This window comes from Phoenix dactylifera, chromosome 11 (assembly GCF_009389715.1).
Source record: "Phoenix dactylifera cultivar Barhee BC4 chromosome 11, palm_55x_up_171113_PBpolish2nd_filt_p, whole genome shotgun sequence".
Lineage (NCBI taxonomy): Eukaryota > Viridiplantae > Streptophyta > Magnoliopsida > Arecales > Arecaceae > Phoenix > Phoenix dactylifera.
In genome coordinates this window covers 11,918,530-11,933,334 of record NC_052402.1, presented here as the reverse complement: position 1 = coordinate 11,933,334, position 14,805 = coordinate 11,918,530, and the positions used below count along the sequence as shown (strand labels likewise).

General features: G+C 40.2%; 1 protein-coding gene across 1 annotated transcript; it reads left to right on the top strand.

Moving 5' to 3' along the window:
- The first annotated feature begins 1,170 nt into the window (after positions 1 to 1,170).
- On the top strand, positions 1,171 to 12,347 carry LOC103709530 (trihelix transcription factor ASIL2-like). Its single transcript, XM_039131619.1, has 2 exons — positions 1,171 to 2,915; positions 11,939 to 12,347. Exons 1-2 carry the CDS (start codon positions 2,063 to 2,065, stop codon positions 11,947 to 11,949), a joined length of 864 nt encoding a protein of 287 aa, XP_038987547.1. The 5' UTR covers positions 1,171 to 2,062; the 3' UTR covers positions 11,950 to 12,347.
- The last annotated feature ends 2,458 nt before the right edge of the window (positions 12,348 to 14,805 follow it).

The window sequence follows — 14,805 nt, the reverse complement described above, 5'->3', positions numbered from 1 at the left end:
TTGTTTTGTGCCCAACCTATGGGCCTGGGACCAATCCATATTGTTGATTAATATAGGGCCATCTGAAAATTTAGAATTTACTTTATTTAAAAGAGGTCTTAGTTTATTTAAAAGGGCTAGAATCGATAATCTAAGTATTGACGTTTGGTATTGATAGCAATACTAATACAAGGGATCAAACTGATTCTCCAAATTTTCATCAATCAGCTGATACTTTCATGAAACCGTTGTTGAAGCACGCCTTTGATCAGTTATGGGTCAAACTAGGCCTCTGGATTTCTTTCCAGTACAGTTTTAGAGGGGTTAATAGCAATACTAATACAGAGGATTAAATTGATTCTCCAAATCTTCATCAACTTGGTAAGAAATTAAGTAAATCCTCTGACTATAGAGGATCAAAATGATTCTTCAAATCTTCATAAACTTGGAAATTTTTCTCCAGATCTTCATCAACTTGGCAAAAAATCAGACAAATCCTCGATGATTACAAAAGATCAAAATGATTCTCTAATTCTTCATCAATTTGGCAAAAAAATTGTATAAATCTTTTATGTTACATGCCCGTCATAGAAACTTGAGAAAATTTTTCCTCTTGTATTGGAAAGATTTTGCTCTTACTTCTTATTTAAGCTTCGAATGTAATCAAGATGGTATACAAAAGCAAGCACTGTTATTAAAAATACATGCAGCGGCATGCATGCCCAATTCTTATGTTGAGATTGAGTCACCAAAAATATGTTATCTTCCACTTTTATGTTATCAAATCAAATCAAGTTTATTTGGCTTGGCCGGATCTCAATGTTCTAGCCGCGTCAGTGATTTGGATTGGAAATTGGCAAACTTGAAGCTAATAAACACATAATAAACACATAATTGCACCCTTTCAAACATGCATTAGGTAGCATATTTGCAACATCCATGAAATAGCTAGTCACCATATATTGATCTTGCTTGCTCAAACCTATTATTGTTTCCAAAGGAGCATGGGCAGAATTTGCCATAGCATTGAGGTGAACATGTATTGCATTATTTAATTGGTTAATCCATGTAATCTCTATTAAGTTAATTTAAAAAGCTAAGAGATATTTTGCAACTGATAAGAATATCTCTAATCACAATAAGAGAGATATTATTGGTGCACTTGAACATACCAAGCCTACAAATACCTCTCGCTAATGGTTGTCCTCATCGGTTGATTAGCTGATAATGCCAAATCTGATGGGAATATTAGATCTTCCGTGATCTGCAAGCGGTCATCATAACCCGTCCGATGCGACAAATGCTTTATCCGTCCACAAGGAACGGTCGGAACAGCCCGCCCTCAAGCAGACTTCACGTGGCGACGTGGGATTGGATACTTTTTATAAAGTTCGGAAAAAACAGCGTCGGTCTTATCCACAGCGCGTTCCCCCTCCCCGCCTAAATGTCCGGTTCCCATACTTGGGTCCACCGTCTCTCTCTCTCTCTCTCTCTCGGTACCTCCGCGAGCCCTTCGCGCCGCTTTCCGAAAGAAAGCCGACGACTCCCACCCCCCATCCTACGGCGAACAGCTCACCCCCCTCTGATAGCGAGCCTTTCGAGGCATCCTTTCCCCTCTCCTCCCAACTATACCCATCCCCCTCACCTACCCCGTTCCCCGAATTCCGAGGGCATTTTTGTCACTCCACCGATATAATCTCCGTCCGGTCCCGGACCAACGGCGGCGTCTCGTCTTTATCCTTCCCAAAATTATAATTATTCCCCTCCCACCGCGTCCTTCCGTCAAACCCTAGCCCCAAATCAACGGCGGTGATGGCCCCCGATCCGGTGGACCCATCCCCACCGCTGACGCCAGCAAAACTCCCCGCGCGAACGTCGGCGCACGCGCTCCCCCGGCGATCCCTAACCTCCCCACGTGCTTCTCACGCCCCCCTCCCCAGCCGGCGCCTCGCCGCTCCCCCTTTTACTCCCCGGTCCGTTCCCCGCCGTCAGACAAAGACGAAGCGAGCGAGCGAGAAGGGGGGTAGCTGATCTGGGCCTAGATCTAGAGATTTCTTCTATCTGTGCTGAGATTTGACGGCCTATGGACGGGAGGGAGACGGCTCTGTCACGGCCGCCGAACCCGGCGCTGCCCTACCGGGAGGACTGCTGGAGCGAGGGGGAGACATCGGCGCTGGTGGAGGCCTGGGGCGACCGCTACCTCGAGCTCAACCGGGGTAACCTCCGTCAGAAGCACTGGCAGGAGGTTGCCGACGCCGTCAACTCCCGCTGCAGTGCCTCCGCCAGCCGCCGCCCCCCCCGCACCGACGTCCAGTGCAAGAACCGGATCGATACCCTAAAGAAGAAGTACAAGATCGAGAAGGCCCGGATCGCCTCCGACGGTGCGGCGACGAGCCAGTGGGCCTTTTACGACCGCCTCGACGCCCTCATCGGATCCTCCGTCCCGGCCAAGAAGCCATCGCCGCCGCTCGCCCTCCCGCTCCCCTACCACCGGAAGGGCTCCCCCCTCCCGGCCGCGACGGCGGCGGCAGCGGCGGCCGCCGCCTCCCGCCCCGCGGAGAAGCGCCCGGTGGCCGCGCTCGCCGTCGATGACCCGTCGTTCTTCCGGAGGGCGGCCGCGGCTGCAGCGGCGGAGTCGGCGGACGACGAGGAGGAGGAGGACTCGGGGTCGTCGGCGAGGTCGTCGTCGAGGTCTGGGAGGGGGTCGAGGGGGGCGAGGGAAGGGAAGGGGGACGGGATCCGGCAGCTGGCGAGGGCGATCACGAGGTTTGCTGAGATCTATGAGAGGGTGGAGAGGGCGAAGCAGCGGCAGATGATGGAGCTGGAGAAGCAGCGGATGGAGTTCGCCAAGGGGCTGGAGTTCCAGCGGATGCAGAGCTTTGTGGATTCCCAGGTCCAGCTGGAGAAGATCAAGCGAGCCAAGCGAGCAGATGTTGGTGAGCCACTCGGATCTACTGTCGTCCTGCCCTCATCTTGTCTTATTTATATATCAAGCAGATAAAAATCAATATTTTAATATATTAGTTTTTTTCTGATTTATGGATCGTAGATTCGCAGGCACTCAGCATCTAATTTACTATTAAATTTCCTTTCTGTATGTTAATTGTATCCTTCCCTACCCCCGCCCCCCATTTGCCTTTTTTTTTTTTTTAAAGACAAGCTTTTACTTAATGATTGGTGAAGAGAGGCACTGGTTTGGACTAAAGCTACTTTGTTGATGGGAAGGTGATTGTTGGATGTAGTTATCGTTTTCTAGGGATTTGTTGTTGGAAGGAGTCTATATGGTAAATGATTTGTTGATCTGATGATCTTGTCGATCATCCTTTCCCTATGTGGTGGAGCATTTGTGTTGTCTTATAATGATGCAAGGGTAGACAAATACTGTGCAAAGTTTGAGATAAATAGAGCCTTTTTAAGTTTTTTGTGGGGTATGCTAGTTCTAAGGAAGATCATGATCTTTATTCTGGTCTGCTTTTTTAGATTTTAAGCATGTAAAGTTTTTAGCTACACTTTCTATAATCTGTGTTTTATTCTGGTAGATGATGCTGTGTTAGAAAACTTTAGCGAGGTCTTCTCTTTTCTTGATTTCTCTAGACTGTAACATGCTGTACCCGAGAGGTTATGAAATAAAATAACTTGGAAGGATTGACAATTCCAGTCACTGAATGAGTTCAGTTGTTCCGTGGGCTGTACGAGAGGCGTGAAAGTTCTCACAAGGTTCATACTTTTCAAAATCAATGGATGAAAAGAATTGAAGCTACCTTATTTCCTGCCCTTACTCATGGATTCTATACAGTCTATGAAAATTCATGTTCCCCTGGACTTGAATATGCAGTCAGCTACATGACGCTTTCCAAAAAATAATGTTTGTTGCAGAATATTTTATGCATATAAATGATTATCTTTCACGAATAAGCTATCTTGCTGCTATGGTGAGAGTAATTTGGTCAAAACATCATTGCAGCAATTGGATCAGGGTCTTTATTGCTATTTTATGCATATGACTGCATTTTTCTTTTGAATTACTTCAAACAAAAATTAAAAATGTTGAGATTCCATGTTATTCTCATATGCAATAATTACACCATGATTTGTGCGGTAGGGTTTTTAAGTTAATGGTACCATGTTGTTTTCTCTTTGTTTAACATCTAAGTGATATAAGATTAGAACACCAACCTTCTTTTTTACCCCTTGTCACTCCTTTTCTCTTTGTAGGCCTTGCTTGGGCCTTGGGCACATTATACAAGTATCATGTATCTGGTCCATGTCAAGGTTTTCTGAAAAATAGTTGGGTGGAGAAACACCTCCTTTATGTGAAGAAGTCCTTATTAAGATATCACAGATACATCTGGTAGGAGCATAGGCATAAGTGTTACCAAAAGAGTAGAGAAAGGAGATAAGACTTTTTTGATATGGAGAGGTACATGGAAGCTTGAAAAGGAGATTTATGCGAACTATTGCTAACATGATTACAATTCACAATTATAGCAAACTTTTTATTAGAAAAAAAGGATTATCCTATTGTCACACACTTTCTTTTCTATGGATACGAGCAAAACCTCTTGTTCCATAAGTCAGCATTATTAATTTTTGATATCGGTAATGCTCTAATACTGGATCCTTTATGTGATGGTGTGAGAAATGCATTTAATTGAACTTGATAATCAAGGTTATGCAAAGTTATTTGTTCGCACATATTGATCTTCTGTTGTTGAATTTCCATAGTTAAACTTTATGTCTACCTATGTGTTATTAGGTGCTTAATTTGTCGACGGCAAGTGGCAGAATGATTTTTAGTTCAGCCAACCGCTATGAATTAGTTAGGCTTGTTGAATACTTTGCTAAAATTACAGAAGCCAGTTCCTTATGTTTCATACAAGCTCTTTTATTGGAGGCTGATTCTACATTTGAGATGGAACACATGTTTATGTTTACCATATAATGGATATCTGAAAATATGACATCTGTTAAATTACTGGGATTCTGCTGTGCAGATTACTTAAAGCACACACCCATTTTGGACAAAGTCTCTCTCATACCTCCCCACTTACCTGTGGGGCCTACATGGGATGGGACACACTTGTTTGTTGGCACACTATTTAGTGAAGGGGCGTTGGATTGGGTGCTCTGTGAAGTGGCTGCCTAACGTGCCTTTTAGTTTCTATCATTTAAGGTTCTTTGTTGTTGATACCCTTCGACAATCCATTAATGTTTGGTAGTGGCATTGATCTTTGTAGCTAAAATAGGTATAGGAGTATTTGAAATATGAGAGGTCATTACTCCAATGTTCCATCTTTTTAAGTCTCTAATTAGGATAAAGGAGATTGCTCAGTGAAGAGGCAGGATAAGGTAATACAATTAGATAAATACTAATTGAAACAGCAATATAAAAAATGATAACTAGGTGGTAATGGGTCTTCCTTTTTTTTTCCTCCAATTCATGGGACGTTCCGAGTTAGAGTATTGAGGTTAGAATTTAATTAGATAATAAGGGGCCCATTGCTTGGTGCAACATAAAAGGCTTGGGCTGACAAGCACAATGACACGAGTTCGATTCCTGAGGCAGCCACTTTGTACCAAAAAAAAAAAAAAAAATCTTGGTTAGGTCTGTCCCCAATTTTTCCCTACTAGGACCCCAAATTGCCTAGACCATAACCGGGTAATTTTAATTAAATGATAGAAGTTGGATAAGTAAAACCAGCTTGAGTTTGAAGTATGTAATAGGAAGGCTTTCTAGGTGAGTTGAATCCGCCTTCTCTTTGAAAATCTTTTTTGATGATACTACAGATGATTATTGGCCATCTTGAAACCTATTTCTGTTCAATTGTTAGATTTATAATTTAATTTGTGGTCATAAATCAACATTTATGTGTTGAATTTGCTAAAACATTTCTAGTGTCTATAAGGGGTAACTACACCAACATGGTACTGTAAAGTTAACTGTAGATGAATGTCATTTTGCACATGAAGTATTCAAGACTTTGAAGTGTTCAAGAAATTTCAAGGAACAGGGTACATATATAAGAAATGTTTTGGGGTATATTAACGCAATGATATTCTTCAAAAGTGATCTTTTTAGATATTTCATGTGCAGTTGATTGTTACTTGAGTGGAAGTTGATTTACACTTTTCAATTCAATGAAATCAAAATAATTGTTTTTTATGGAATGCAAATTTTGAGTTTTGTCTTTTAAGCAATTGAACTGCAGCCACATCCATACCCATGCACATACACATACACATATTTGCACGGAGAGATGTACATAAAGAGATACATACACACTATGCATTATTACCTTATTAGGTTCATTTTCATCCAATTGGATGATCTGTGCTTGTGTGTTAGTGTCTTGCTAGAAGTAACTCTTTATCAATTGTCAGGAGGCAGATGTCATGCTGTAAATGAATCGTAGAGATTTATTATATTGTCAAGAGGCCTACACTAGATTGTTCATCAGCAACAAAGCATGAGCTTCAGATATGCCATTTTAATTAGAAAGGAAGGTGGAAAACTATCTTCTGATCATGCATGAATAATCCTGAATTATCTCTCTCACCATTACTTAGAGATATTGTTGCTTTGGAGTGTGATTGGCTGTAAATTTAATATATGATCATTCAATAAGTCAAAAGTAATTGTTCTAATTATGTTTCTAGATCTTCATGAGGGGACTATGTGTGAAAAGATTGACAGTAATAGTGATAGAGGGGAGAGGAGGGAGGGAGAAGGAAAGGGAGGGAGGGAGAGAGATAGAGGGGAGAGGGAGAAAGAGAGGGAGGGAGAGAGAGGCAAAGGGCTAGAGAACCGTTGTGTGGAGGAGACGGAGGCCGGAGAGCTGCCGCGCGGAGCAGATGGAAGCTGGAGAGCCGCCGCGCAGAAGAGGTGGAGGCCGGAGAATCGTCGGAAAGCCACAGAAGAAGGGCTTCCTCCGGTCTCCTGTTTTGTTCAAAACAGGGGACCGGAGCGAGCCCCTCTTCCGCGCGGCTCCCTGCTCCGCGCAGCATCTCCTTGGCCTTCGTCGGACGGCTATGGAGGCCGACCTTTCTCTTCCTTTCTCTCTTCCTCCCTCCCCCGCTCTCTCTTTTCCTATTTTTACTTCTCCTTCGGCGCGTGTCTCATTTTCGTCGCCGTCTCGGTCCGCGGCCGATACGGCTCGAGACACCCCGAACTGGGCGGTTCGAGACGGTTCTGTCGACCTTGCCCAACAATATGTAAAACTATGCTTACTCCCCATGAGGTTTATTTTTATCCAATACTTTAATTCATAACTTAACAAAACATTAGTCAAATTGTTAACTTTTAATAGGACCCAAATGCCACATCAGAAAAAATTAAAATAATCAAAATAACCTTGCAATTTTTTTTAAGGTTTATGTTTATTACACATACATCCAATATTTTGTAAAACTTACAGTTACACCTAGTTTAATTGACAACGTTAGTGAAACCGTTTATCTATTATAAAAAGTTAAAATTATCTTTATAAAAAAATAAGGTTTCTTTTTTACTTCTTCAACTTTCCAATCTATTTGAAGTCTTCCGTGTTTAAGAGTCTTCTTCTCTTTGAGATTGAGCGGTTAGTGTTTCTTTCTTGCTTCGCCACTTCACCATGAGCGTCTCTTTCCAACGAGGGGCTGACGACAAGCTTTCTTTCCAACTGGCATCCGGTGACGAGCATTCTTAATTTCCGACTATAACTGGCAGCGAGCGTCCTTCCTGATTAGATTTTATTCTCGCTTCTCCGCCCAGCCCACCATGTCATAGAAATCGAGGATGTTGGTGTATCATTTGCTGATTCTAAGTTTTACTTGTCCAATACCATAGACAATTTTTTAACATTGTCGTTGGGGATAAGGATCCAAATTAGTATGTGCATGAACTTTTTTTTTGGAGGGTGCGTCAATTGCAGTTCTATGGCCTTGCTTAGATCATGAACAGGTTGGCTCAAGTGACAAAACTCTTGATACTAATTTTCTGCAGCAGAAAATTTAGAGGCATCTACTTGCTCGAGAGATTTAGACTGCTTTTCCTTGGCACATAACTCTTTTTTGATAATTCATCAGTATCAGACTCCAGACCCATGGCGCCTCATGGTTGTTCTCCTCCTTGGGTTGATGTTATATCACTTAAGCCTAGTTTGGTCATTTTCTAGTTTTTTTTTTCTTATGTGGCATTTAGGTCCCATTTAAGTTAACAATTTGGCTAACATTCTGTTATGGGTTAAAGTGTTGAATAAAGCTAAACCCCAAGGGAATAAGTGTAGGTTTTTAAAACTATTGGAGGAGAGGCATGGTGGCGTCGAGGGGGGAAGGGGAGGTAGGAAGGGTAGGTAATTTGGGATTTTGGTTTTTTTTCTCCTATTACTAAGAATAATTGAGCTTGGGGCTGGGGCCTAGGGCTAGTGATCTTATCAGTTACAATCTTAAAAAAAGAGAGGCTTGGGCCGAGTTCGGTCCGGGTCGATGTGAACCCAAGCCTGGCCTAATTTCAGGCCTAATCCGCCTCGTCGGGCTTAAAAATCAGGCCTAGGCCCATCCAAATTGCTCCAGGCTTGGGCAGGCCACTCAGGATTTGAACAAGTCTAGGCACAAGATCAACATCTCCAACTTTGATAGTGATTTTCAAGAAATGGTCTCGTATCATTGTTTATTTAGTATGAAACATACCCACTATGCTGTTGCAAAGTCAACTACTCTAATGACTACAAGAAAATAGCAACTCCAAGTTGATGCTTGATACTGTACACAATGACAGTCATACAAGTGCAATGCTTAACCTTATCCATAGCTATGAATAATTTTCAAGTGTCCAAAATGATGCAATTCTCTGCATGGAATGCATACTATCCACTTTGTCATTCTGTCCAATAATGACACTTGCGGACCCTTCTAGCTCAAAAGTCTATGTGTGACATGGCTATTTAACTGTTTATGACCATGTGTAAAAGAGATAGCCATGATATCTCAAAATTATATATTCAATATGCCAAATGGCTTTTAGGGCATACCTTATTTCCAACAAGGGTCATGCAGTTACAATGAAGACATGCGTCTGCGACTTGGTCTATTGACTTGAAGTGGTGATATGATATGTTTGAAGTCTAAATAGAAGGGTAGATTGGAGATAAGTTCTGTGATAAACTGAGTATTTTAAATGTTTATGTAAGCGCCTGGTGAATTAGAGTAGCACTGAGAAGATGGAACACCTAGGAGTAATAACATAATGCATTAGTTTAAAACTTGAAGTACAAGAAGCCTACAAGAAGGTCAAAGCTCCTTAGTTTCGGTTGGCATGAGTTGGTTTAAAGCAAGTGCTCTCTTTTATTGAAGTCAAGAGAAAAAACTACATTTGGATTGCGAAATCAAGCTTGTAAAATTCTATATAAATGTGGAAGTGCAAAATCTTAGCTCTCTATCATTGTAGCACAAATTTGTATTCCTGGACCAATTAGAATGCCTGCATTATCTTGGCTTTTATACGCTTGCTTCCTACAAAGATGGGAGGCAGTGCCTTGTATTAGAGCATTTAAAGTATAGATGAAGTCATTTCTCTGGCATTCTTCAACCTCTTACCCAAGTGATAGATTGACAAGGGAAACCATGTACCTGAGTTACTGCATTGATGTTTTTGAGAATTAACCACTTTGTGTACTCTAAAACTCCTTCCTGTTGATTATCACTGATTTTGAGATCATGAACCTATTGTAAAATCACACTTTTGTCATGTGATTCTCTTGCCAAAATCTGACAATATTCTTTGCTCTGATGATGTCCCCTAGGAAATGCTGAACAATTGGTTCTTTATATGAAAAACTTCAGAAGCTAGTCTTTAGGCCTATGAAAATATAGATAAAGTTCCCTATTAAAAACTTATGCATTTTGTTTAGCATATTGGATGTAATTGTGCTTAGGGTTGTGAGATAATATTATATGATGTCTAAGGTTTTGGCCTGCTGTTTTCTAGCAGATAGTTTTTGCATGATTTATATTAGATTATAAATAAAACTACTATGAGTGTGAAATCTACATATGCTCCACTATAGCGTTCTAGTTTGTTATTACAATAGGAACTGAGATTTGCTATACAGACTTTTGAGTTTAATCAACAATACTTATTGCAGTACAAAGTAATATTTTTCATCTAAAGAGGTAGATGCTTGTTATAATTCTATTTTGACAAAATTTATTGGATTTTGCGGCGCTCTCGTTATCAATGATTCGAGGGAAGCCACTTGATTGTTGTCCATGTTATTGTGAAGGAAGCCAGACTATTCTAACAAAATCAACTCATTTTCCATCATGAAAACTAATGCCCTTTTCAGAGTGGTGTTAACAAAATCAACTAGTGGTATTAACAAAATTGACATTTTCAGAGTTCCCTGGTGTAACAACCTAGGTCCTCACTCAAAAGGGCAAGCTAGAAGGCATTAATTGAGTTCCTTGGCCTTGTATAAGTATTCAAGATCTCCTTTTTGCGCAATTAATGCGAGACTAAAAACACGCCCTATGGTTTATTACATACTCTCCTCGTTTATAAGCTTTGGCATCTTCTCCAGATTTAGGATCCATTCTTAAACATAAACACAAGCTGCACCATTTGCTTGTGGGTAGTTTCAAAAGAGTCGATGCTACAGTATTCTTTGAACCACATGAACCATGGGTTAGGCCTGCTTTGATATCATTTGTAATAACCAAGAGTTCACCAAAAAGGCTAGGTAAAAGGTATTAATTGGGTTTCTTAACTTTGTATAAGTACCCAAGATCTTCCTGGTGTACAACAAATGTGAGACCGTACACTCACTTGCATGGGTCCTAACACATGGTTTGTGCAGTTAATACCGCATATCATGATTGAGGATTTCTACTTTGGATGAATGTGGCAACCCCCCTCCCCCCCTTCTCCTCTTTCTCTGCTTTTCAGAATTCAATATGCGTAGTGTTAAGCTGAACAATGTAGTTGGGAAGTTATACAAAATGGTTTGCTTTTGGAAATTATACTATTAGAAATCTTTAGGGTGTTAGTAGAGAAGTTCTCTGTATTTTCATGCAGGCCTTGGCACATGATGACATAATATGATTACAGTTTACTGTATCCTGATGCCCAACTTGAATTGGGAGTTTGTAGATGATTTCCGAGGTGCTGCCTAGAACTATGCAAATCATGCTATGATAGGTTTGTCTTGATCTAACCTACTAGTTATATTGGTGAACTGGACATGCTGCACCATGTCTGAGATCATGATTTTCTTGCTCTAAGCAAGTTGAGTGGGTTTTAACCAGTAATAGGATTGTTGGGCTTGGTACAATCCTATTGCAGCTATTCACGTATAGGTTTGAGGTGCCTAGCCAAAATAGCCCATACATCAATTGAAATGTAAATAACTAAAGCCTTTAATTAGAGATTGACCTGCATGTTTATTGATTAGCACTTCAACATGATTATCAAAAGAAAAATGTAGATATTGTAGCATTGCTACAGTTGGGATGTATTAGGATCAGCATCGGCAGGCATTAGACTTGCATAACTATGACCAAATGGGCCTTACTGGACTATATATGTGTATGCTACCGTGTACTGATTTTGAATCATGAAACATCTTATTTCTTTCTGTAATGCAGTTTGGGTATCAGCGAATTTACTGTTGCCAACTTGATAATATTGTCAATATCTTTTCTTGCTTCAAATATCTCTGCATTAACTCAATAGTGAAATCAACTCATTATTTTCAAAATTTCATGATTTAGATTTTTATCGTTACATTTTTAATCTAGCTTATGTACTGTAGTTTGGTACCAGCAAACTTACTGTTGCCAACTTGATAAAATTGTCAGTATCTTTTCTTGCTTCAAATATGTTGGCATTAACTTGATAGTGAAATGAATTCATTATGTTTAAAATTCTGTGATTTAGATTTTTATCGTAACATTTTTAATCTATTTTTTTGTGCCTATTTTTCAGATTACTTGTAGTTTCATCAGTGGAAAGATTTATTATGCTATGGGATGGTGGCTCTTGTCGGGAGTTGGAGTACTTGATTCCCTTTTATAGGCTCCGCATTGGTGGAAGGGGTGGCGTATCACCACTGCCATTTCTTCTGGAAAGGTTTTTGTCGGCTACTGGAGCACTTTAACTTATAAGAAACCAAAAGAAGGAAAATCTCCATAAATTGTAAGGCATCACCGATTACAAATGTCGGGTTTTGCTCTCTATGAATTCTAGATCAATGTGATTATCGACATATTAGGTCATCTAATGCATGTTAAATTAAGCGTTATCATCCTTTGGTGCGCTGAGATGTTGATGTGTTTTGTTGGAGTTCCTTGCGCTGCCATTGAGCTTATTATGGAAGAGGTAATATTTTCAGAGAGGTTGGTAACCTGGAATCACGAGCATGTTATAATAAATTAATCATTTATCTTGTGAATTTCTTTTCAGGATTTGGTTCATCACAGGTCTGGTTTCACGCGGTACTCTCCGGCAAAAATTATCTAAGCATTTTTCAATATTTTATAATATTTAAGGGGCTTTAATCTGGTAGGATAATAAAAGGTCTGTTCTTAAATGATTGAAATTTTTACTGATAAAGTGGGAAACCTTGGCTGCTGATAATGGCGCAGCTGTGACATTGGATTTTATCCCATTTTCTGTTCAACTAGTTTGCACCGGTGAGGGCCTTAATGAGCCACCGTGATGTCATTTTGATGGTTTATCAGGCATCTTATTGGCTTTTTTGAAGTTTCGAGTAGATGGATCGGAGTCATCTGACGACTAAGCCTGAACATTTGATGAGCATATCCATGATAACAGAATTGCTATCAAAATCTTTGCCATGTTATTTCGTGCATCATTGTGGTTACGCTAATGCCTGTAATTGTATGCTAGCTACGCTTCTTGGAGTTTGAAAGCTTCTCTCCAGAATTTCGCACTCGGTGCCCCCCTTCGATTGCTTTGCTTCATGGACGCAAATCTGTTGGTGCGTTAAAAACAATTACAGTTGCTTAAAAGCTTTTCTGAAGTTCGTTCACTTTGGTCTTCGTCGAATCTTTATCTTCCCATCTATTTGATTCATTAAAACAGTCAAAATTTTATTTCCATGCGGTGCAACGATATCCTCCTAAATGGAAGCATGAAACCTGGAGACAAGAAAACATGGGACTGGACATAAACCAACCTCCAGTGGCAGTATATTTCCATCTTGAGGCCTGATTCATGCTGTGGATGGCATGGACTCCAACCAGCTCTTGGATTGCCGCACTTGCCCTTTTTCTTGGTCAGCTTGTAAAGTGGGAACGACCAAACAAGCCTGCAAGCTTGTGAGAGTTTCAATGTGTACGTTCTGCGAGCCACGTTCGCACAACCTGTCTGCATAAAGAAAGATATCTAGTAGGAGACATGGGTGGAATTGCCGTCTGCATGCAAACATAGGTTTAGCAGCACTGTAACCGTTATTCCTAGTTGGATTTCTTGGATCCATAGGACTCATTCACTGTTTGATTGATAGTATTCAGCTAGTCATAGCGAAAAGATATCAAATCAACTATGGGTCGCTTGGCAACTAGTTGAGATCAGTGTTGCCTCAATTGCCGCCACATTAGGCTTGGAATACCGCAATATAATTTAAACTATCACTTGGGTGGCAATGATTGAAGCACCCTACATAAATTTTTCATGAGAGAAAACCCGTGTATAACATTTTTGTGCAAAGTAGAGGCTGTTGGTTGTCTCCATTCTCCCTCTTCTCCACTGTTTCTCTGGAAACAAAAAGATGATAAAAGATGGGATCAACATGCCAAAATCTTTGAATCTACTATCAGCCTCAAGTATGTAGGTTTGATTCTAAGAGTCTAGATCAGCACGCCACTTCAGACATTCCAATGCTGGCCACGATAATATACTTTCGCTGTAAACACATGAAACCTAGCCTATCAGCTATATGATATCGATCGGAGTCCGGCATTTTAGATTAAACAATGATGTTTAAATGGCAACTTAATGAAATGATTAACTTAAGTGAAACCTTTAAGTGTCGCTAGATTTAGTTGTCTACACACAGTTGGTCTAGTGGTAGAATCTTACCTGCTATGGTATGGGTTCGACTGGGCTGGTGCATCAGTTGTACGTTGTTTCTAAAGGGTGACCAAGGTTTTGTGCCTATTCCTACTTAATAATTTCAGAATTTTAATCATAAGAAATTTTTTCTTTTTTGTGTCAATTAGCTTCAATAAGTGCTTTGTAAAGCAACACAAAAGGTATTGGCAACTCCGAGCCATGGGAGAATGTCTCGTATGTGTTGACATAACTCACACATTCAAAGGATGTGTGCTACAAGGGCTCTTTTGATGCTACGCCATGATGAATAAGGAATAATATTTTTCTAATTTTTAAAATTAATAAGAATATATCCAAGAATAACAAAGAAAAAAATTGTAGTATATAATAAATATAATTTTCTTATAAATCTATCTCAATAGTCAAAGATGGGACATGTTATTTCAATAAATATAATTTCTTATAAATCTATCTCAATAGTCAAAGATGGGACATGTTATTTCAATAACTTATCATCTTGTCATAATATGTTGATGAAAATTGGAAAACTATATACTCAACATACGTCATCGCTGAAGGCATCATATGTAACTTCAGTTCTAAGCATCTCTTACATAAAACTCTTAGAAGATTTCAATCCTTTTCCGACTAAGAGACCATATATCCCTCTAGTTTTGGCCCTCCTTTTTATGATTCAGAGAACATTGTTCTCCCAAGTGCCTCCTCTCTGAAGAACCTGTCATTAATCCCACCAAACCCGAAAGGGAACATATGGA

What these genes read in the sequence shown, in the direction of transcription:
- LOC103709530 (XM_039131619.1), top strand. Translation starts at nt 2,063, where the DNA reads ATGGACGGGAGGGAGACGGCTCTGTCACGGCCGCCGAACCCGGCGCTG.